The sequence below is a fragment of the Palaemon carinicauda genome, chromosome 38 (genome assembly GCF_036898095.1).
Source record: "Palaemon carinicauda isolate YSFRI2023 chromosome 38, ASM3689809v2, whole genome shotgun sequence".
NCBI classification, from domain to species: domain Eukaryota; kingdom Metazoa; phylum Arthropoda; class Malacostraca; order Decapoda; family Palaemonidae; genus Palaemon; species Palaemon carinicauda.
The window spans coordinates 30,722,663-30,747,815 of NC_090762.1; the positions used below are offsets into that span (position 1 = coordinate 30,722,663).

At 38.8% G+C, this 25,153-nt stretch overlaps 1 protein-coding gene across 4 annotated transcripts in view; it reads right to left on the reverse strand.

Moving 5' to 3' along the window:
- LOC137630519 (stomatin-like protein 1) overlaps positions 1-25,153 on the reverse strand; it is a 122,533-nt gene that overhangs the window by 67,875 nt on the left and 29,505 nt on the right. For all 4 annotated transcript variants that reach the window (XM_068362032.1, XM_068362033.1, XM_068362031.1 and 1 more), the window contains exons 4-6: positions 19,952-20,112; positions 18,944-19,042; positions 15,285-15,478 (exon numbers count right to left, since the gene is read on the reverse strand). In XM_068362032.1, coding sequence (XP_068218133.1) covers positions 15,285-15,478; positions 18,944-19,042; positions 19,952-20,112 — 454 coding nt within the window. The remainder of the gene's footprint in view (positions 1-15,284; positions 15,479-18,943; positions 19,043-19,951; positions 20,113-25,153) is intronic.

Here is a 25,153-nt window from a genome sequence, read left to right on the forward strand (position 1 = left end):
AAGTATGTATTTTTCCTAACCATACAAACCCGGGTCCTTTACATAGGAGAATGATAACAGCAAAGCTGGAATAAGGCAATTAAAAATTATAACGAGGTGTCAATGACCAGCTGGTAATCACCGGCCAGCAGCAGGGAAGAAACCCCCACTGCTAGTTCACTGACAAACCACTTTCCTAGCAGGTGGGACTTTTCTAGGGGGATGGTGATGGCATGGAAGTACAGTATGAGTAAAGGACTAAGGTTTGTATTGTTAGTGAAAATACAAATTACTCCAAACATGTCACTTGCTCCTAGACGGATACAAACCCACGTCCTTTACATAGGATACTCACCCTTAGCTGGGAGGAAGTCCCAATTCAACCAACTGACTGGAAACTTATTTTGGAATACTCAAAACCAGCCACCTGTTGAGATACTACCGCTAGAGTTATTGGATCCTTTGACTGGTCTACGCATACACCGAATAGTCTGGCCTATTTTTTACACATTCTCGTCTTTCCTCATACACCTGTCAACCATCAAATCACCAAACACTTCTTCTTTGCTCGAGGGGTTAATTACTGTACTGTAATTGTTCAGTGGCTACTTTCCTCTTGGTAAGGGTAGAAGAGACTCTTTAGCTATGGTAAGCAGCTTTTCTAGGAGAAGGACACTCCAAAATCAAACCATTGTTCTCTAGTCTTGGGTAGTGCCATAGCCTCTGTATCATGGTCTTCCACTGTCTTGGGTTAGAGTTCTCTTGCTTGAGGGTAAACTCGGGCACACTATTCTCTCATTTTCTTTTTCCTCTTGTTCTTTTGAAATCGTGTATTGAGCAGGCTTAATAGAAAGGCCATGGATGCCTGGTGGTATATCAAGTGGTTGTCTTTTCCTTATCAGATTCTTTTTCTTTTCGAAACCATCCTTACTGTCCTCCCTTCAATTGAAGTGGCTATCCTGGAGGGTATTTAGCCTTGTATGGTGTATCGGCTCCTCCATGTTGACCATTTTTTCCGATTTTTTTCTATAGTCTATGGGTTTGATCAATCACTTTATTTATATTTCTGTATATAGTTTTTGTTATCATTCTTGTTAGCTTACTTTTTAAGTATGATGTATCTTTTTTATTACCATTAATTCTTACGCTATCTGGAGACATGGAGCAAAATCTGGAACCAATACGTTCTATATTTCTTCCATGTCATCTACTGTATTACAATTTTTGTGATCTTCATACAAATATTCAATACCTTACAGTTGCATCCAGACAGTATTATTCTTGTGTGCTCAGAAACTTTAGTTGCTAATATGAGACACTCATCTGAACTCTTTATTACTATTTCTCCAACTGATCGGCATGGCTTAAGAACTTTAGACTTTGCGTCCGAATCAGGCTGTGAGTAAATCATAAGTGAAACTACTCACAAGTCTGGTAACTGCTTGGACCTTGTATACACCGACTCTCCTGGCATTATAACAAGTAAGGTTGGTTCTCCAGTTGGGACATATGATCATGCCTTGATTTCATGTGTAGTGAAGACTGGGCAGCCTGTCTCATGTATCATACTCATGTACGATTTATATGAAATCTCAAGCAGACTGAAATGGGATTTTTCATGATCTTTTGGGCTTAAATTAGTCACAATTCCATAGTAGTGTTGATCCTGTTGTCCCTTTAAATGAGAATCTAGTCAACATAATTGATAGGTGTATCCCTTCTCGTGTGCTAAGGTACCGAGTGAAGGACGAACCATAGTTCAATGATGATTGTAGATGTTCTTATTTGGAGAAGCAGGAGGCTTATCATTTTTGGAAGGGTAACATCAGATTTGACTTGGAATAACTATACTCAGCTTAGAGCTTTTGCTCAGAGTTTATGCTTCAACTGAAAAGAAATACAATTTAACCATAAAAGAAACCCTTTCTGGTACAACTCAAGAGCACAAGTGGTGGACTACCCTTAAATCTGCACTCTTTGGTGAAGATGCAACAGTTCCTCCTTTACTTAAACCAGATGACTCTGTCACTCACTGTCCAAAGGAAAAGGCAACCCTTTTGGCTGATGTGTTTGACAGCAAGCAGAGTAATAAGAAACTCGAACTTCCTCATTCCTGTTTTCCAGAGTCTAAACTAACTAATTTAGCTTTTCGATCTTGTGAAATTAAAGTCCTCTTGATGGATCTTGATGCTTATGGAGGTGTAGACCCAAATGGGATTTTTCCTTTGTTTTTTATAAAGACTGTAGATTGTTAGCTCCAAAGTTATCTGTTATTTTTCACAAGTTAGCAAGGAGAGGAGCTTTTAGCACTTGTTGGATAATTGGTAATGTTACTCCACTATATAAATGTGTTTGTGGTAGCTCAAGTCCAACTGATTACTGCCCAATTTCCATAACTCCCATATTATCTAAAGTTTTTGAACGTCTTCTGGCAAAACATCTTAATAGGTTTGCTGAAGGTAATCATCTGTTCCCTAGTTTGCAATTTGGTTTTGGTAAAGGCCTTGGAGCATGTGATGCCCTTCTTACAATCTCCAATGCTGTACAGAAACCCCTTGATTGTGGTCAGGAAGTTCGTATGATTGGCCCTGATTTTTGTACTGCCTTTGACCGTGTTAATCATGAGGCCCTTGTTTTCAAACTCAAACAGTTGGGAGTGGGTAGGTCGTTTCTTAGCATCATTATTGAATTTTGAAGTAATAGATTGCAAAGAGTTGTTGATGATGTACACTATAGTGAGCATAGGAATGTGGTATCTGGTGTTCCTCAGGGTAGTGTTCTTGGCCCTTTACTTTTTTTACTTTATACATATGACATGTGCATTGGCCTAGAAAACAAGCTTGTTGCCAATGCAGATGATGCTAATTTCTTTGCATCAATTCCATCTCCTGAATCTACGTAGATCTTTGGTTGCTGAATCCATTAATAGAGATCTAGCTAAGATTATATCATGGTGCAATTTATGGGGTATGAAGTTTAATCTTAACAAAACTAAAAGTATGATTGTAAGTAGGTCAAGGATAGTGGGTCCTCAACATTCGGATCTCAGCATTGATTATGTTTTTTTAAATTTGTATGACTCCTAATCTCAGCATTGATTATGTTTCTTTAAATTTGTATGACTCCTAAAATTTTAGGTGTTAATCTCTATAGCAAATTTACCTTTGAGAAACAAATTAGTTCTGTGACTTCTTCAATTTCACAAAAAATTGGCTTATTGAGAAATTCTCTTAAGATTTTCGGTGCTCAATCTATTCTGAAGAAGTGTTTTAATGCTTTCATTCTACCTTGTTTTGAGTATTGTTCTCCCGTCTGGTCTTCAGCTGCTGATTCTCATCTTAATTTGTTCAATAGGAACTTACGGTCTATTAAATTTCTTATTCCTGATATAGATATTAATCTCTGGCATCGTCGTTCAATTACTTCATTATCCATGTTACATAAGATTTTTTATATTTCTGACCATCCTTTACATTCAGATCTTCCCGAACAGTTCCCTCCTGTTCGTAATACTAGACATGCAGTTGATTCTAATAGTCAGGCCTTCTTCATCATAAGACTCAATACTACACAGTACTCTAGAAGTTTTATTCCAGCTGTGACCAAGTTGTGGAACGATCTTCCTAATCGGGTAGTTGAATCGGTAGAACTTCAAAGGTTCAAACTTCTAACAAATGTTTTTATGTTGAGCAGGCTGACATAAGTCTGTTTACAGTCTATATATGAAATATCTGTTTTAATATTGTTAGTATTTTTAAAATATTTTATTTTAATTGTTCATTACTTCTCATATCGTTTATTTATTTCCTTATTTCCTTTCCTCACTGGCCCATTTTTTTTTTGTTGGAGCCCTTGGGCTTTAGCATCTCACTTTCCCAAATAGGGTTGTAGCTTATCCAGTAATAATAATAATAATAATAATAATAATAATAATAATAATAATGATAATAATGATAATAATAATAATAGTGCAATGGGATGCCTGAAGCAAAGTACCTTTAATTGGTACATTTTGCCGACTACTACTATGCGAAGGTACTGTACTTCCTGGAAGGATCGATCAAGATCTGGAAATATGCGTCCTTCAAGTCGATTGTCACTATGAAGTCCAAAGTCCTGATTGTGTGCCTGACGGTGGCTGCTGTCTCCATCTTGAACAGAGTTTGCAGAGCAAACCTGTTCAGGGCTGAGAGGTTAATGACTGATCTCTAGCCCCCAGACGCCCTGTCTACAAGAAAGAGCGGACTGAAGAACCCTGAGGAGCTGCCATTAACCTTCTCCAGCATAGCCTGGACTTCTGCGCAAAGGGGCCAGATCCTTTGCTGATCCCTGGCGATAGGATGATGATGTTGATGGTGGTGTAATAACCATTAGGGGAGGGGGAGAGATGATTAATGGGAGAAGGTACCTTGATCCAAGGACACCCGCCATTCTTTCTGTCACGTGATACCACCAACTTTTCCACTCCATCTAGCCTACAGGCATCCTCCCACTAGTGACATCATGGGAGGATTGCCCCCCCCTCCCCAACAGAATCCTCAACCTCGATCTTTTCCTCTGCCTCTGGATCATCCATGGCCTTGGTGAGCCAAAAAAGGCTGGTTCTTTCTTCACTTCAGGATCATTGTAGGAGGGCAAGGATTGCTTCTTTGAGCTGTTTTATAGGGTTGAGCTGACAGAGTTGCAACCCTAGCCAGACCCAAGATGGATGCAAACTGCAGTTGCCAGAAGGAAACCACTTGATGCAGTAGGGAGTCCTGACTGTCTTTCCTCCACACCTTTCAGTCGTACCTTATACCTTATCTGCTGGGAAAATGATAGAACCCTTCAGGGAGGCATTCCAGAGGTTTAAGACCTCTCAGCGACCAATACGTTTGTGAAACTTGGCAGTCACGGCATCTCATCGGTTAAGGATTCAATTAGCCCATTAGTTGGCTGCCTGGTGTGTCAGGAATTCTACTGCTGTGGCACCTGTGAGCACAATGTCCTTTAGGGTTGGTCTCTTGTCCACGTCAGACTAGTCTTCTGTGTTAGCTAGGTAGCTGACGGATCCTAACCAGTGGTCTATCCAGGACACCGCTTGAAAGGTTTCCATAGCTGTGGCTTTGATGCTCAATGCTTCTGATGCTGAAAATGATATAGGGGATGTTGCTAAACCTTTTGCTGTTCCACCTGGTATCAGAGTGGCTACCACTTTTGTCTTGTGAATGCCCCCCAAGGAATCCTTCTTCGCACATACCTCAACATCCACCTTGTCCAAATCTTCTGTGGACAAGATTGACCATGGGAGCTCCAGATGAGGCCCACAGCTGCCAGATGCCCAACAAAGGTGGTCAATTGTAACTTCCTTCTAAATACATCAAAGGACTTGAAGGAAGGTTGGATCAAACTTGCTTTCCTCTGTATCGGGGATCTTGGGTCCTGCTGATGGTGAATTGTGTCGAGATGAAGCAAGTTTCATTGAGGCATGTGAAGAAGTGCTTCGGGGTAAGACGCGTGATGGAGAATTGCGTCTGGGAGAAGTGCGAGATGGAGAAGCTCATTTGGGTGAAATGCATTAGTATGAGGCGCGTCCAGGAGAGGTGCGTTATGGAGAAGCTCGTCTGGTTGGGATAAGTCAGGATGAGGCGTTGTCTCTGGAAGATCCTGAAGACCTCTGTTGAGGTGGAGATGAAGGGGCTCGCCTACGTGAGGGGCATTTATGATCCTCCTCCGAAAATGGAGAATCTGGCAGAGGTTGTTTGGTAATCCTGCGATCATGCTCCTGGGAGCTAGTGTGCTCTGAAGAAGAACTCTTTTGACAGTGGCAAGGGTCAGGCTCTTGCTTAGAAGTCTCCCTCAAAAATCTCTGAAGGCAGTCAGGAGACAGTGGCAAGCTATTTTAAAGACACAGAAGAGCCGACATCCTCAGTAGCAGGGGTTAGGGACTACAAGCTGCTCCTGCTGTTGTCTCAAAGAAAGGGCCACTCTTAGGAATGAAAACCCTGAAGTCCAAAGGATGGCCACAACGGTTATAAGGCATCATCAACCTGAAAAGAGGTAAAAGGGTCCCCTGAGGAGGAGGACCACTTGTTTCACTAGGGGAAATGGAATGACTCCCTTTCCCCGAGGCTTGCCCTAAGATTAAAGGGTCACCACTCTTATCTAATCGGCCTACAGAGTAAACCAATGAAGAAGACTGACAGGGTAGAGTACTGGGGATGGAAGTAGGAAGTCGGACCTTTTTCGACCTTGAGGATGGCCCTGAGGCTGAAGAATCCCATTTAGACTTTTTGCCATACTTCTCCCAATGGGAGGATGACCATGCCAGAAACTCATCACGGGGAGGTCTGGAAGCAGGAGTGGAAATTACTGATGAGGGTCTGTGACCCTACTGCTCATGAAGATACCACAGATCTTGGTTGGCACCCCACCCCTGAACACTTACGCATCTCTACAGGCATCCTCAAAAACATGCTGCTTTCAAAGTGGATTGCAAGTGAGCCAAAGGGGGCCCGGTGCTTCCCTGCTATTGGCTGGTAATTACCGGCCAGTTGTTGACATCTCATTAAAATTCTTACTACTGTATTCAGCTTTGCTGTTATCATTCTCCTATGTAAAGAACAAGGCTTTGTATCTGTGTAGGAGCAAATATACTTTATATAAAATATAAATAAAGTGAATTAGATTTCCTCATGATTCTAATTTTCTTAATGATTTGATTAATTTGGTGTGAGACTTCCTTTATTATCTTGTAAAAATATAACACAATTTCTGAATTTTATATATTAAAAGCTCCAAGGACAAATCTTGTTGCATTAGCTAATACTGTACTAGTACCAGCCATGGAAAATTGGAATGCACTGAAAACTTTTGAAAAGCTAATACAGTACTGTTCTGTATATAAATTCAATATTTCTTTTTAGCTAAAGATAGAAATGTCTGTTATACAATAAATACTAACAGAAATACTGTACCTTGTAATTGGTTAAAAGTACTGTACTTTAATTTCAAACTAAAGAGATAGTACAGTGGATACAAAATATGAATCACATAGTATTCTATTAATAAACTCCTCATTGGTAGTATTTAAGAAGGGCAGTCAAAAAATATTCAAGGACAAAAATACCAAACTAAAACATTGTATTCACTACATAAAAGCAATAGAACCAAAACACGCAAATATCTGGCAGTTACAAGTAAAATAATCTAGTTTACTTGCATGAATCAAATTACCAGCAAAATTCATCATGAATGAAGATTCTAAATACCAAAATAATGAGTACGATGAAACCACAAACCAATTACATACCACAAGGAAAGCTAGGGTTACTACAAACTCTGAAATGCTTATAAAAATGTACAATTAGCAGACATATGATCATATCTTAACTTTCCAAAAAAAATTGTAAATCACACATACACGGTAAAATACATACTAAACTATTCCTTTATATTGTATACAATTCAATATGGACTCCAATAAATAATTATTTTTTTCTTTAGCCATTTCCCTCTAATCAATAATACTGTACTGTTAACTTATAGTGCTGTAAAACACCAGTAAAGAAGTCTTACCCTCCAACTTGATAACACAGCACTATGGACAGAATTACAAAACCTACAAGTTGCTATTCAAGCATGAGAAATGTTAAAAAACCCAGTTTTGTCTGATTCTCATTTTAAATTTCCACAAAGAAAGGTTCCACTGAAAACATGCCACTTCAAACACCTACATCTAGTTCTTAAAAGAAAAAAAAACATTCAGGATAAATGAGCTAAGCAATCTAGAGTAAAGCACCTGTGATATATGGTATATTTTAAAACTCCTTAGGTAAAATGAAACAAGAAGGAAAATATTTTCTCCAGAAGGGTAGCTAAAAGATTTATAAAAATAATTTTTGGATTATAAAAATTAAGGCTAATCTACTCAACTATCAAATGCACAATGCTTATTAAAACAAGCAAGCAGCATGCAAAGGAAACCAGTGAAAGTAGTTTAATAAAAACTAATGAATGACTAGGTGTAAGAGATAAATATGAGACTTGACTACATCAGTCAACAATGTAATAACAAGAGCTATTTAAAGAGGTATACAAAATGGTGCACTTTCTGTGGTTTCAAGAAAATCATTGTTTAGTAAGATTTCTATCCATTGATGTGTTAGTATAAATAAAAATATCATCTAGAACTAGGTTTGTATACCTAGAAAAATTACAAATTACTTTTAAAATTTGTTATTTGTCCCTAAACATATACTGTACAAACCTTTCATCCTTTCAAATAGGGAGACTCACTGATTGATGGGCAAGAAGTCTCTCATAAAACTGAACTGGCTGGTTCTTTTTCTTCCTGGAAATGTTAGCCGGCATAGTACCATACTGAATAAAAGGAAATGACTCCAGCAACCCTCATCTGTCCATCAAAGGGATGAATATTCTGATACTAAGCCTATACTAAGAAGATTAGTACTACGAGTGTTCAAAGAAGGCATCCCTTCCCCCAGAGGAGATATCAGTCGAGGATGATATACCTGGTGTATAATGATCAGTGCATTGGTATATGTTCCACCATCCTCCCCCTCGTCTAGAGATGATGGGGAGATACTTCTTTAGATTCTAAATAATGGAGCTCCGAAGTGTACCTGACCAGCATCAAGTCAGATCCAGTGAGTAACAGTTCGACAGCTACATCCTCAAGGGATGGGAAGGAAAAATGAAGGAGAAGAGCTAATCATTCTACCATTCATTCCTGACTTGCATCTACACGTTACCTTAGGCATCCTGCTTCTTGTTCAATCGGGGAGCTGGGCTGGCTACACAACTACTTGAGCAGCCACCACAGGACCAAGAACAAAATTGTCAAAGGACTTGTGGATATACTCCCGTAAGTAAAAGGCTGAGAAAACTGTGAGGCTTTTACACCATAGCCTTCAACACCTGGCTGGGTGCAAGATTCCTCTTAATTTCTAGGGTGGGGCCTATACCTCTTGACTACGTCAGCCCTGGTCCTAACTGACCCTCTCAGATGTCAAGGTGTACTCTGGATTTACAGAAAGAGATCATTGTTCCACAGCTTTCTCTTGGGTCTACCAATGCTAAGGAAGAGGCACTGAAACTTAGGCTTGAGGTGTCGGTTCCTCTTTAGATAGCACCACAGAGCCCTGACAGGGCACAAAAACAGTTCCTTCCAATTGCCACCCAACTCTTTGAGTAGAGAGGGAGGCTGACAGGTTCTGAGTTTTGGCTCCAAACTCTGGCACAAAACTGAAGGAGATCTTCCACCCCTTGTCAAGGGTGACTAAATAAGAGAGACTGTAACTCATCTATTCTCTTCGTCATTGCTAGGGCTAGCAAAAAGACAGTCTTGAGATCCAGCTCACTGTCTAATGACCTTCTCAAAGGCTCAAATGGGGTATGTGTAAGAATCTTGAGAACCAGGGTCATGCCCCACTCTGGGGACAGGTTCAGAGGTGGGCAAGACTGCTCGAAGCTTCTCATGAGCATAGACAACTCCCACAATGAAGTTAAGAGGTCTATATCATTCAGTCAAAAGACCATACTCAAGGTTAAGTGGTAGCCTGCGATAGTTGCGACTGACAGGTGCTTCTCTTGGCAAAGGAAGACGAGGAAATCGACGATCAGTGCCTGAGATGCTCCAACTGGAAAAGTATCCCTTCTATGGTACCAATCACAGAAAATGGCCCATTTTCCTAGTTATCCAGCTATAGAGGACCATCATAGGTATCCCGAAATCAGTGCAGTGCTTCACAGAAAGTCTTTCGCTCGGAGATGCTGGATAGTCTCCAACCATGAAATTCCAGTGAATTCATGGATTGGTGGTAACTCTGAAGATGAAGCTGACAGAAAAGTGTAGACCTTTAAGATAATTCTCTGAAGATCTTGACAAGAAGTGCTAACTGATTGGGATACCACTTGGAATGTAGCCATCTGGGAACCACCAAGGTCATCTTGAGGCCTACCATAATCAACACTTGGTTGGTCAGCTGGCAGGTCAGGGTGAATGGAAGAAAGCCCTCGGCATCCAGGTGATCCCATGGATGTTGGAAGCATCTTTGAACACAGCCCATGAGTCTAGAATAGAAGAGCTAAACACAGGGAATTTCATGTTTGGCAAACAGGTTGATCCCTAGAGAACCCCACAGAGCAAGAAACCTTTCTGCTTTGCACTCCTATACTACAATCTACCCCTGGCAACTAAGTGCATCTGCTATTTCAGTCTTCTTGCCTGGCTGAAAACCCTACTGCATGGAACATCAACCAGATGTGCATCTGTTTTGTCACCTTGCAAAGGGGCTGCAAAACTGTGCACCCTTATTTGTTGACATAAGCTACTACAAAGTTGTTGTCACTCATCATCACTACCGAGTGCTTGTTTGCAGTGCTAGAAACGCTGATTGAATTTCTAAGATGCTGATGTGCAAATGATTCTCATCTTCTGATCGCACTCCTGAGACATCTAGGTCACCCAGGTGTGCACTCCACCCCTTCATGAGGAATAATGAAAATAAATCAAAATAATTAAAATCAATCTTTTTCTCCATGGGAATCATCATACTACAGAGGTAAGATGATGGAAGTAATTTTAGCAAGACTGGATATTGGTTATGCAAAATTGACCTATTGCACACCTCATGAAATAGTTCCCAAGTGCAGCAAGTGTGATACTTTTAACCATCCTACATATGTTTTGTGACTGTATTGTTTTTAAAAGAGAGTTTTATGTTTTGGTTGGAAAACTTTACCAGACCTTTTAGCAGAGTCTGTGTATTTTTCTCTCTTTATTTTTATATATATGAAATAAATATTTTGATGCTATTACTGTTCTTAAAATGTTTTATATCAATTGTTCAGTACTTCTCTTAAAAGTTTTTTTATTTCCTTTCCTCACTGGGTTACTTTTCCCTGTTGAAGCCCTTGGGCTTATAGCATCCTGCTTTTCCAACTAGGGTTGTAGCTTAACTAGTAATAATAGTTATTATTATTGGCAGACAAATCTCGAGTACCCTCATACCCTACCTGGAAGGTGGTCGTGGCCCCTCCACCACTGGCTTGTCGTGATTGGCTGCACACAAGCATACAATGACAGCCCTGATCAGTGCAATCTTTTCAATATGGGATACTGAAGTATCATGACTAAGAAGGAAGAAGCAGTCCACGTTTCGGTTAAGAAAAGTGAAGGAGGGCGCCGAAGCTCCTCCAACAGGTCGTCACTGCATCTGCCATGTTTAGCTACAAGGGTAGTCAAAGAAACCCTGGCTGTACTCCTAGAGGGCTTTGGTACGGGGCTAAGAACCCACCCTGGCCCTGTGCACCAGCTCTGGCAGGAGACAATACACTGGGTGAGCTGGGAATTCGGATGTCATCCACCCCCCTCTCTCCCAAAAGGAGAGGAAAAAGTGATGCTGTAAGGAGCCCTTTCCTTATAGCTACAAGTAGCCTTCCTAGACTTTTTCAACTTCTTCCTCTTCTTCTTCTAATTAGAAATAGTGTTAGAATAAGAGTTGAAAAACATAGAGGACACAATGTTGAAAGACAAAGAGGGTGATAAGGAGTTGGAGAAGGAAGAAGAACTCGCATATTTCTTCCACTTACCAATCCTCACCTCAGGCTCTGCAAGCAGAGGAGTCTAGGTTTGAGTGATCATCGATGACGACCCCTTCCCCCTGGGGAATAACCACACAGGTTGCTCCAACTGGAACCACAAATCTGGGAAACACTTAACAGTAAAGCGGTAGGCAATCTCACTGGGCCTTGCAACACAGATACAGGGGCTGGATCAAAGGCACACCGCAGGATGGAGCTACGGGTCCCAGATGCACAGCACAGGGATTGGGGTAGAAGACACAGAAGTGACAGGATCAGGAGGGACAACGGGGGTTACACCAGTCACCTAGGCAATGCATACTTATAATTTTGGTTCTAGAGCTAACTTACGCCACCAACTTGTGCTGGAGCCTTCTTGCCTACAGACACTGGCCCACGTACTGGGGCGTTGACTGTAACAGTCCTTTTGGGCTTGGGGACCAAAGAGGGAATCACCACTGGGGTCACATCACCAACACCTTTAATCACAGGAGACATTGACACTGGGGACTTGGAGATAATGTAGCCTTTCTTCTCAGTTCCCTCGTTCCCTCTACAGACATAAAAGGTCTGCCTGCTACACCTAAGGAGGTCCACCCAAGCCTTTTTTTCGTAGGTCAAACACATTGTCAGCGGTCTTTACAACACCAGAAGAAGAGGTTTCAAGCTTTGTTGGGGTGTGGCAATCACTGGGGAAACTCCACACACCACTAGAGCCTGAAAAACCCGCTGACTCAGTTCCGAGATCTCCTCGTTCCTGCCGCATACTCCCCTGGGACCAAGTCAGGGGTATGTGCATCGAAGCCACAGCAGCACTTGCACTCTATGAGGGAAAGAAACTGGTAAAAGAATTCCTCGGTGACTTCCTGGGCTGTGCCAAACTGACACTCGCAAGGCTTAGCTCTCTTCTCCCCTTTCAAAGCATATACCTACCACTGAATAGGAAGCCATGACATGCATTCTGCCCACTTGGATAACTGCGAAAAATCATACCCCCATACAAGAAGTACAGAGAGTATTGATCAACAGCTAGTTAAGCCATGAACATATTGCAGCATCCACCTTTTCCCAACCAAGAATGAATTTCTTGCTTATTCACATCCATCATACAGCAATAACCGCCATCATTCACTCTCTCAAAAGTAAAAGAAAAATCCAAGCTTTTGGATAGTTCACAACACTATGTCCATACCTGTTGTGCCTGGAGACAAAATGGAAGTCTCCAATAGGCGGTGGGTGGGGCTACTCTCCCGCGCACCATCTGTCATTAACTATTGTACATAGTTAACAAATTCAATAGCATTCCAGCTTTACGTAAGACATTCCCTATCTTAATGGATGAGTGGTTTGCATACATGTAGGAGTAAATTAAATTTTTGGAGACAAAATCTATTTTTTCACTCTAATTCCTTACTTATAAGGAGTCAGTTTCTGTACCACAGCTCTTGAAAGAAAAAAGGAAATGGTCATCACTGTAGTACCCAGCATACATCATACTGTAACTCATGAGTTTGTACAGTATGAATTAAATTAAAGTATTTGAAATATTTGATGGGTATTTTTGTTGTTAGGATGTTGTTCATTTCTAAAGGACTTTTCTGTTACCAGCTATGACAGGGAATCAAGTACTACATAACATACCAAAGAAATATTGTCTCCAATACTATAGGGCCAGTGTTTCAACGTACAAGGCATGGACTCGGTATTTATAAGGGAAAACCATCTATCCAGGCTCTATTGAATCTGTCACAGCACCTCCAATGTGGAAATTTGTTTGGCAACAGATGACACGTAATCACTGAGAACCAATATTACTGCATACTGAAATCATTACATCATATTTTCTAGTTTTACTCAGCCACCATCTTCCTGTTGATCATTCAACCATACACCCATAGTGGTAAGTTGAGTAACAGGAATCAAGTTCTGGTTTAGGTAACCACTACTCTTAGTGACAGCATTAGCGTAATAAAGTGATATTTTACTGTTCAAGATAAATTTTGGTATTTCGTTTTGATTGTTTATGTGATCGATTTCGATATGGCGTATGACACTATTTACTGCTAGAGAGAATGGAGGTGCTCAAGTTTTTTGTATCTTGTCAACTCTATAAGTATTACGATTTATTTGGCCCCTGTTCAAGTTAATTATTAGCTTTTCTAAGTTTTGATCCTTATAAAAAAAACTGATCCTCTCTCCATCCCAAAAACCCACGTTATGAAAAAAAAATTGCTTCCTCATTGGCCTTTTTTTGCTTATATCCCTTTCAGGATGTTCAGAGTTCTATAGGTTAGTCTGGGCATATGGTACTGATAAAATACTATCTGGAAAAAATCCAAGCAGTACAAATGTATACATGGTACACGGCTCGTTTATGGCACCTACGAGGGGAAATCAGATATTATAGGGGCTCCATCAACTAGGTCCCTCAGCAGTAGCAGAATTATGGACATTGAGCTTTTTCTCTGTATTTTTTTCTCAAATGAATCAGACTAGTTAGTGTTTCTTCTCAACCTTAAATGTATGATTTGGGTATTTGGTTGGTTTTAGGGATTTATTCTTTATGATATTCAAAAGTCTACTCAATTATTGCTCTGGTATAGGTAGTAGGGTGGGGAGGTGCAGGGGTGAAGGGAGGATAGTTGTAGTAGGGGATGTTGATGAAGGAGAGGTCTAACTGGTGTGGGACCTGTGGGCGTGGTTCTATCATGCCCCAGTAACTATACCGACACTCTTTGAGTGAGCGAGCTGGGTTAATTCCTGCCATTCCATGCATTCCTTTTTTCTCTGGTATATTTAGCAATATTTATGCCTTAGAAATGGTACTTAAAGGAGCATTTCACTAGGCGACACAGGTTCCTCGCCCAGAAATAGATTTTTCCTTATTCAAAATTCCTATGTGGTCTCCATGATCTTTTCTGCTCCATAGCCTCATGTAGGGAAGGGGAATATTTGAGTCTCACTCCAAGTTTAGAAGATGGTGGTTAAGCACAAACTAGAACACAGTTAGTATTGTATCCACTATTAGTATTGGTTCTTGCTGATGACATGTCATTGGGTGCCAGATGACTTCCAGTATTGGAGGTGCTGTGACAGGTTCAATAGAGCCTTACTCCATGGTTTTCCCTTAGACACCGAGTTTGAGCTTGTTACCTGCACTTTGAAATACTGGCACTAGTGACTAGAGGAAGGGAAACCATATTTATTTTGTAAATTGGATTCCCTATTTTAGCCTTTTACAGTCAAAACCTTGGCGACCAGACATCACCTCCCCCAAAAAATAGGTTTTTCCTTAATGAAAACCCCCTTCTTTAAAGAGGAACTGTCGTAACAGACAATATTGCCGCACAGGGAATGGCTATCATTAGTAGTGGATTTGTTATAACAAAGGTATTTATCTGTAGTTGCTCAGTACAGGAAACTTGGGAATATCTTTGAAAAGAAACATGTGTTAGAAGCAATTTTCATGTAAATATACATGAAGCACAATATATTTTTATTATTTTTAATCTTAAGATGGTGCTTTGTGTAACATATACAGAGCTATCATTATGGGTGGGAAATTTTGCGCAAACAGTAAGTGCCATAAATGCATGTTTTGAAGGCCGTGCATAATTAAAAAGTTACTTCTACAAACCAAAACTCCAAAGGGACACCAGTTTTCTGCAACCTACAAACATTTATATCAAAATTACTCTAATTACCATTCATATACTCACCAATATTTTCAGACTTTTTCTTAGATGTGGCAGCTCCCAAAAAAGAAAAATCCATATTGAACATTGCAGACCCTCCTGTTTTACTGGCAGCAGCTGGAGGAACCATGACATCTCCACCACCACCCCCAAAGCAGTTCATGATTGGCTTTAGTGGATTATTTGGTTCTGCTTCTTTCAAAATGTTTACATTACTCCTGGAGTTGGAGAGAGAGACAGAGACAGTTGTAAAACATAAGCTACCTCAGTACAATACAAGAGTTAATTATTTCCATAAATTTTCCCAAAGATTCACTTGTAATATGCTCCCGGCTCAATGTGCGAGCTTATTGAACTTATCGATAATAAACTCTCGTGTTCAATTTTTGTATTCAGAAAGCCCATGCTTTGAGAACATATACTATAGTAAAATATTTTAGTTTAGCATAAAAAATAAAGAATTTGTTTATCAATATTTGGTATTTAATGTCTATTAATTTAAAGAAATGGCTTTCTTTTGTCTACCACTATCCAGTTGTACATGATTTATAAAAAAAGTCATGTACAACTGGATAGTGGTAGACAAAAGAACTCTAATATTTCAAAAAATGTGGTTTCATTATTGAAACAATTCTCATTTCATCAAATGATAAAGAAGTCTTTGTTCCAGATGAAATACAGTACTAATGGAATCAAGCACAATGTATTATTGTCATTTTATAAGATGGGAAACAAAATAGTGTACTAATAATATCCAAAATCATTTAAGAATATCAGAGAATTGCACCTAGCTTCACTACGTCTCCACTTTCAAACGAGGTGGTTTGATGAGTTTTGCGCTTTAATGTACCTTACCTTGCAATATAAAGGTAATTATTCCCTAGCTAACATGTGATAGAAACATTAAAAATACAGATAAATGATGTCATGATGCTCAAAGGCTTAACAAAATCACAATACATTAGTTATTCATAAATATATTTATGGTACAGTACTGTATTTGAATGCCTCTTGCATGACAATATGGACAGTAGTTACAATGAAAATACATTATTTTTTACATCAAAGAAGAAGAGATTAGACAGATGCCATTTTAGAGGACTGATATAATCCATTAGCTTTAGTCACAATAAGAGGTCTGTCAAACAATAATCTATAAAACAACAGAGCGGCAGTAGCTTGATAATAAAGGTCACATTTTATAAATAAGTCATTAACAACACACATATCTATTTCTTCTAGGAATGATGGGTGGTCTTTCAACATCATGAAATGCTGTGCTGTAGTTTAACCAGATTACCGAGTCTGATTTATTAATTTTAATAGGAATTACCCCCCCTAAAAAAAAAAAAAATTTATTAATGAAATGAAAACTTTTGCAAGAAAGTTATATTAGTTGAAAACTTTGTGAAGGGGTCTGCATGGCTGCGTCACTTCTTGAACCAGTATAACTATGTAGAAACAGTATGTGCAACTGAGGTGGTATTTATGGATAACTGGATAGAGGTCATCCTATATGTGGATTTTCCCAGACTGGCACAATGGGAAAGGGTTATATCACATGATAATGACCACTACAAATGCAATAATCGCCTTTGCCAATGCGTCCATCCGATGGATTGATACAGTAACTTTTTTGGCTGGTCTTGCGACACAATGTAGCACTGTACATGAACGTTTTGAATAAAGGAAGATTGAACAACGCGAGGCACTGGTATTAAGAAATTGCCCAATCAGCCAGAGCTCAACTCTCTTTCTTCCAGAGGAAGTAAAGGGAAAAGTGGAGAAGACAAGCCAAGCCTCCTTTTTCCAGAGTACCGTCACTTTTAAGAAGTCCGGGACTTTAACGGCCAATCCTGAAAAACAAAGCATCGATTCCACTGGAGTCGCCTTTGAAGAAAACATCCACAACCTCCACACGTTAGCCCACTACCCTATCAGCTTCTTCCTCCAGATATGCTGATTTCATTCGGCCCTTTTGACCCCATTATGGACACCCCAGAAGGGAAGGGGCAAGAGAGGAACCAGAGGATGCTAGGGAAGGCAGTCCCCTGCCACAAGTGCGTGTGTGTGTGTGGGGGGGGGGGGGGTTTTCCTCTTTCTCAAAAGACAATGGAAGGAGTGGACAAAAGATGGATTACACATCTCATTCATTGACTCTCACATACTGAACATATGTCATATATAAACTATAAAAAACTTTAATAAACAAGAGGAAGAAAAATAAGATAGAATAATGCCCAGGTGTACCCTCAAGCAAGAGAACTCTAACTCCAGACAGTGGAAGACCATGGTACAGAGGCTATGGCACTACCCAAAACTAGAGAACAATGGTACGATTTTGGAGTGTCCTTCTCCTAGAAAAGTTTCTTATCATAACTAAGTCTCTTCTACCTTTACCAAGAAGAAAGTAGAAACTTAACAATTACAGTGCAGTAATTAACCCCTTGAGCAAAGAAGAATTGTTTGGCAATCTCAGTGTTGTTAGGTGTATGACGACAGAGGAGTATGTGGAAAGAATAAGCCAGACTATTCAGTGTATGTGTAGGCAAAGGAAAATTAACCGTGGCCAGAGAGAGGGATTCAATATACAGTAGTACTGACTAGCCAGTCAAAGGACCCAATAATTATCTAGCAGTAATATCTCAACGGGTGGCTGATACCCTGGTCAACCTACTACCTACCAAAATCTTTAGCCTGAAGAGCCTGGACTTTTCCTCTTAATGGGAACTGTCATTACTCAACACAAATTTTGAGCTGTCCTTCCCTCCAATGGAACTAAAACAGCTCCTTGGTGAAGGTCAATGTGGTTACTCCATGATCTGGAGGGATGGACTTTCGAACCCCCACCAGTGAGTACAGACACCTCTTTATAAATTTTAACATCCCAGTTTCTAGTTTTCCTAAAATCATACTCCTATTAAAGGGCTCAGGTTTATATTAAAAGTATATATTGTTTTTAAAATATGTGATATTACTATGAACCCATGTCCAATTTATTTTTATATACATGCCTAGTTTAAAATCTGAATGTCCACACACACACACACAAAAGTTAATATTGTATAAAAAATATTCATTGAGACACCCCAACTCATATCAAATGCATATTAATTTGAGACTTGTAGATAGTATTTAACTTGACTTAGGAAATTCTGCTCATCACATGATAGTCTCATTCGTACAGTACTTGTTCACAAAAAATGCCATACATTGCAACTTTTGCTCCCAGGCAGATGCAATACTCATAATTTTTCACATTCTGAACATCTACGATATAAGTGACATTGTTGGCCATGACATGATGCAAAGAGCTCCGCCTCCTCTAACAGCAAGCCACTTGAACAAATAATGCACCAAAGTATTTCAAAACCATTAAAGGACATCCCTTATTAAGCTAAAGTTAACTAACACCTTAAATATCTCCTTTAATCTGGAATATCAAAGTGTAATGAACAAGTAAACAGAAATGAATATTGGTTACCCATGCTGCTATCATTTCCATACAACGCCATATTTACACAAAAGTATAAGGAGACGAGGCTATTAAAGTAATTTTATGATTACTGTATTATCAAGGTGCTGGTGAGACTTTGAGTAGGTAGTTATGTGAACCTTAGGTGAGGTTTGTAGAAATATTATGAGGTTATTCTACTGATTGATTTTGGAGGTTTTATACTTACAATGATACATCTCCAATTTCAATTCCCCATTCTAAAACTCTCATGTTGAGCTCCTTTTGAATCTTTGAAGCAATGGCGGGACGATCACGCTCAGTCTCCCTGAAGGATATTTTATGACATGGAAGTTATAGTTTAATATTTATAGAAATAAAAAACAATTTCAGACAAATGGAAATATACACAACCCCAATCATCATACTGTATACTGAATACTGTACCTCTGAAAAATAGCAAGAAATAAGAGGTTGATAAACTAATTATTCAGGGACTAACGATTCTGTTACTTAATTATTTGTATATACATTTAATAGGGAAAGTTCATATTGTCACTGGATGTTTTTGAGTAAGATACATATTGCTAAAACATCAAACATAAAAATCTATATATAAAACAAGGCTTTAATTTACAAAAATAATAGTGTCTCCTTCCTCCTGAGAAGAAAATATTTACTGTACGCTTACAAATAAAGCTTTTATTCCTCATAGACCATACCCCTCATATCAAAAAACTTTCTTTGAAAATCTAATAATCTATGAAAGTAAATATCTTTTCAATATTAACTAGCTTAAAAGGCAAAAACATCAAGCAAATTAGATTAACACCTAGGAAAACTAAGGTGTTTTATAAACGATAAAGTTATTGTTCATATGATTATAAAAAAAAAAAATACAACAACAGAAGACTGGTCAAGTGAATTTTTGGGTCATAGGCAGTTTAAGTGCCTTTTAAAATTTGGATAATAAAACAAAGCAGATGACCCTATGCAGCTAAGCCATCCTGTCAATTCAGTGAACTTGTCAACTGAATTCTGAGAAATATTTACCACTTTAGTTCTAGTAGCCCTTATGCTTTATGGTAATTTTCTTTTTGCAGCCAAAATGTGTTACCAAGATTAATAAGAATTGACCTTTGAAGGCTAGAAATAACACTAAAAACAAGTTGACTAAGGACTGTTTTTAATTCTGCAATCATTAGAGTGACATTTCCAAAGATGTATCATGACTAACCTCACTGTGTGCTTTGTAAGGACATTTAGAAGAACAGTTTTCCCAAAACTTCTCAGTCCATGTTCGGGAGATGTGACAGATGTTGTAAGACGCTGTACATCACTGACTCTGTATTTAACTTCACATCCCATTTCAATTATTCCATTATCAGCTGTGATGAGCTGCAAGAAAGAAAATTTGGCTAGAATATATCAAAGATTTTTTAATAGTCAATTTGCATAATAAGCAAATATACAGTAATCCCTTGCCATATTGCAGTTAACCTATTATTACTAAAGTAAATCACAGATTTATAGATATATTGTATGTATATCTATACTGCAGACTTCTATTTATATCTGCTTGTGTGGAAAGCCTTGTTTCTGACTCTGCAATGTCCAATCATCTTGATTATGGCTTTTCTGAATTTTTTTTTCCACCCAACTTTGACAACCAACGTTGCCCAAAGGCTCAGTCTCTTGTGGATTTAGTCCCCCTGGAGTAGGTCCAGAGGTGCAGTTTATGACGTGCCTCGAATTATCGAGGGGGACCTCGTCGTACTTCAAACCAGAAAGAAAACATGGTTGGAAAATTTTCTACCCCTGCTGAGTTTCTTTGGAGCTTTAATCCTTACCGATATTTTGAAGGAAGCCTGATACACAGGTCAGAACTCGAGATTGAAGTGGCACAGTTGGATTTACCTGATACTGACTTGACAACTCTGTTTGGGCATTTTCACGAAGAGTCTTCTCCTGAATCGCCTCCTGATTTCTCAGGGCTTGTATTATCCTCTTCTGAATCCAACGATTTTCTCGCGTCTGCCTGCCTCACACAGCATTAATAACCCGCACATATCAGCTGCTTTACGAGGTCGTCGACAGATTAAAAGCACCCTGTCTGTATCTGAAGAGTCGCCATCTTAGCTTATCTCCAATACTGAAAGAAATTAGTATTGCTTGCCAGAAAATTGCTGAATTCCAACATGTATCCTAAGAGAGAGTCTTGAAACTCAGAGGAAGATCTATAAACCCAACTGATTAGCTATTTGTCTTTGTTTTAATTCCCATGTTGGGATAGACAAAAAATTGAGGAAACAGTTGAGGTTATGGTTGAAATTATAATTCACTGTAAATATATCTTAAGTGTTGAGATTTAAGCCATAATATCCAATGAATATGGAAATGAGTATCAATTGTCTTTTTTTTCCTGTCTTGGACTTTGTTAACTGTAAAATTTTATGAGAGCAAGGATGATAAATTCATATTAAATTTTCTAGGTATAGTACATATTCTTTTCCTTTTTAATTTATCAACATACTCAACACACTATGTACTTTAGTAATGGAATAATGGCTAAATTTCCATTTCATTGTCAAGCTGAAATCACATGTAAAGTGAATTCTTTAGCTTAAAGTGTAGGGCATGGTTGCCCGTTATGAGACAATTTCTAGATTAGCAGATGAGCTAGTGAGGGAATGAAATGTCAATTTTTAAGCTAGTATGAGAATAATAAATTTTGATATTTTTTTCCCTTGTCTATTTTTACAGTTTGATTCAAGTTATGTAATAATTGTGTATCTCATCAACCTCTGGATTATCTCATGGCCATTTTTTTTTTAAGTTTGTTCAATAACTTACACTCAGTTGGGAACTAATGTGAACCAATCCATACTTGTAGATTAGGAGACTGCAATCGTATTTCGTGTTTTGAACATGATCAGAGAAGAACCAGAACCAGTAACCACTAACCCGAATACTGTACTACTTACTGGCATGGTTTAAGTGCTTTGATACTGTGGCTTGTATCAGAGTATGCACACAATTGACTGTAATCCTACCTGAGTTGTGTCATGACATCAGGAAGGAAATTTTTGTGTATATGTGTTATGTGACAGGGTTACAAACTATATTGCCTTGTGAAAGTACCCTTTAAATGGCACATAAGAGCCTTAATGAAGTTCAATGGACCACAAGAAATCATTGAAGTAACTTTGAGTGTTTAAAAGTTAGTGAATTACCACTTTGTGATTCAATGCCATAAAGAGAAAAATTTCACCTGAGGTTCATTTGCTTGTTGGGTCCCCTTTCCCAGAACCAAAAAACAAATTTAAATTTTTCCAACAAGGCCATTTAGTGTATTTATTTGTGAGTTAGCGGGATCAGGATCAGTAACCCAATAGTAAATCTACGCACTATACCCAATTGAAGTCTGCTAACCACTACATTGGCATCATGGAAGTGTCCTGACACAGGAGAGGGGTAAGGGTGGCTGTCAATGTCCAGACCAGCAGTGCTGTGTTTGATCTCGCATGCAACCTAGTACTGGTAGCAGGAGCATGAGCTCCTGTATTTTGTACTGAAACACATTCCTTGGGAAGGGTTGTGTTTTGTTACAGCACTGCTCCTCCCACAACACCATGTAGAGGAATCAGTCAATGTCTTGTAACTCATGAGACTCAGACTGATTGGGCTCCTCCTTTCACAGGAGAAAGAAGGTTAAAGTAATTTTGTCCTTCTGGTTGAAGACATCTCTCTGAAGCTCTTTGAAGAAGATAGAGGTAGAAGTCGAAGATGATGGCCTACATCCTGACCGACGATATGCCAACTTGTATTAGTTGTAGGAGCGTGTGCGTCCTGTACCTCATGCCGACTCACCTTTACGTGTTGGGTGGTACAGCACTGCCCCTATCACATATGTAATATTTAGAATAGTAATATTACATGTTTAAAACAAATGACGTAATATGTCATGTTGGTTGGAAGAGCTGGCCGTGAGATTTGCTATGGTCAACTCAAATTGTATACAGGATGTAAGATGCTAAGTTGTCATTCTTTCTTAGTGTCAACACATTATCTCTTCGTGTGAAAGTTTGTGACGTCACCGGATGCAGGTGTCTTCCGATTCCGTCACTGAGCCAAATTAAAGCAAGTGTACGATATTTGGGATATCAGTAATTTGTTCAGTTCATATCAAAACTTCACCAGAATTGGTCATGTGGACCAACACAGCTTCCTCCAGTGATGGAGATGTTTAACTCAGTTGTTATTCACAATAAAACTTAAAAACTACTAAAATGTGTTCAGTAAACCATTCAAATACATTTGAAAACAACTCATACTCAAATGTGTGCTTAAGACAGTAGCACACCAATAAATGGTGGCAGCGATTAAACTCAAAGACAGCGGTTAAACTCTAAGAATTAGAGAAATATCTTCAAGACTTCAAAATAAATAGCTGTAAAACCAGAGATACAGTATATCTTCAAGACTTCAACATAAAAGCTGTGAAACCAGAGAATGATCTTCAAGACTTCAAAATAAAACTATCTACAAGAATCTACAATTTTGACTAAGTCCAACGAAAATGCTAACACCAACATATGTTAGTATACAAATAGAATCTTCAATCAACATCCTAGGAAACCCAAGGACTGGCATTCAACTATTGCAAAACATATCCAGGAAGACCTACATTCTACAAGAAACTAGAACGAGACATCGCTAACAAAACATCAAGAGAGAGAGAGAGAGAGACGACTCGACTTCATATATAAGCTAAGTACAGAGATTTTGTATTCATTTCAGTTTGTGCAGTGAAGTGTAGTTATCACAAGTCGTTAGTCAATTATTACTGGGGTGAGTGAATTCCTAAACTTTGTTATAAGAAACTCCGAATTCTCATTTAGAATTTTTCTTTCTTTGTGCTAATTCCTTTTTCTTTCATAAACTCTTGGGGGGAAATGTATTGGGATTAGTAACATTGTTGGGGGAATTTTATTATACATATGCGTTTACGCAGTGGGCGTCTGTACTCATATAGATATTTTGATAGGATTGAAAGGGGTCAAAGAGATAGAAAAAAAAAGAATACAGCAGTCATGGCTCCTCCTGTCAGCCCTACCCCTGGACCTAGTGGTGTAGGCCAGGCTAATCCTCCTCCAATTGTGACGCTTGTAAATGCCAGGTCAGCAATCCTTCCTTTTCAAGGCCGTGTCAACGGGTTCTTGCCACAAAATGTGGAGTCATGGATTTCATCCGTTGATGCCCATTTAAATGCCAAACAAATCGTAGATCCTTTTGTACAATTACAAGAAGCTAAAAGTTTTATAGATTTTTCTAAGAATTGGCTTAACGAATATCAGGACATTTTAGGTAATTCCACTTGGGTTACTAACGATAATATCTCCGTGAAAGATTTTTTACGATTAATGTATTTAACTTGCATGACACTTATGTTGCCTGAAGCTTTAGTGCGGTGCTTTGATAAGAAGTTAATGCCTGCAAGTACGGAATTGGATGTCTATAAACAGATAAAGAAACACATGTCCAAGTGTCCAGATCTCGATCCCGTGTTAACTCAAGTTTTTGCTAAGAATGAAACAAAACCACAAACAGTGAACGTAATTAACAATCCAGTAGCGGGAGTGACGTGTTACAACTGCAAACGTCAAGGTCACATAAGCGCAGACTGTAGAACGAAATTTTGTTCAGTTCACAACACAGGATCACATTCTTATAGTCAATGTTACGCGCGTAAGACACAACAATATCCTAGAAATACACAGTCAATTCCACAGTCAGTTCCATATGGAAATAAAAAGAAAAATCCTCATTTTAACAATAAGAAGAAACAACAAAATGTCAATGCAGTTCAGAGTCCGAAACAAACAAACACTTCTTCAAATATCGCTGAGCCTGGGCCGTCAAACCAGACCTCGCAAAGTCAGCCTAATTTTCAGAATGTGCAGAGCAAAGCAAATACCACATAGTTAACTCTAGAGGGGAAGAGAGTGATGTTGGGTCAAGGTCATTTATGTCAACATCAATAGTATTGAATAATCAATTTAATGTTTTATCAGATAATTGTGAGACAATAGATTTTCCTATGAAACACACGGCCGAATTAAGTAAAACAGTGCATGTTCCCGTAGATTTGCAACGAATTCATACAATAATAAGCCAAAATGAGTTACGGCCAACCTTATATGCTGTAAATTTAGAACACAAATCCTTTACGTTATTTTTTGACTCTGGTAGTCCACGTAATATTATGGATTTGAAGACGCATCATTTGTTGTTTTCGAACTTTCCGATTGAAAAATCAGGAATCAGACTTTCAGGTATAGGAAATAATGAATTAAACGTCATAGGCATAACTCATATTCAGTTCAGAGTCGGTAATCGCACGTTTGCCGATACATTTGTTGTAGTGAAAAACATTAAT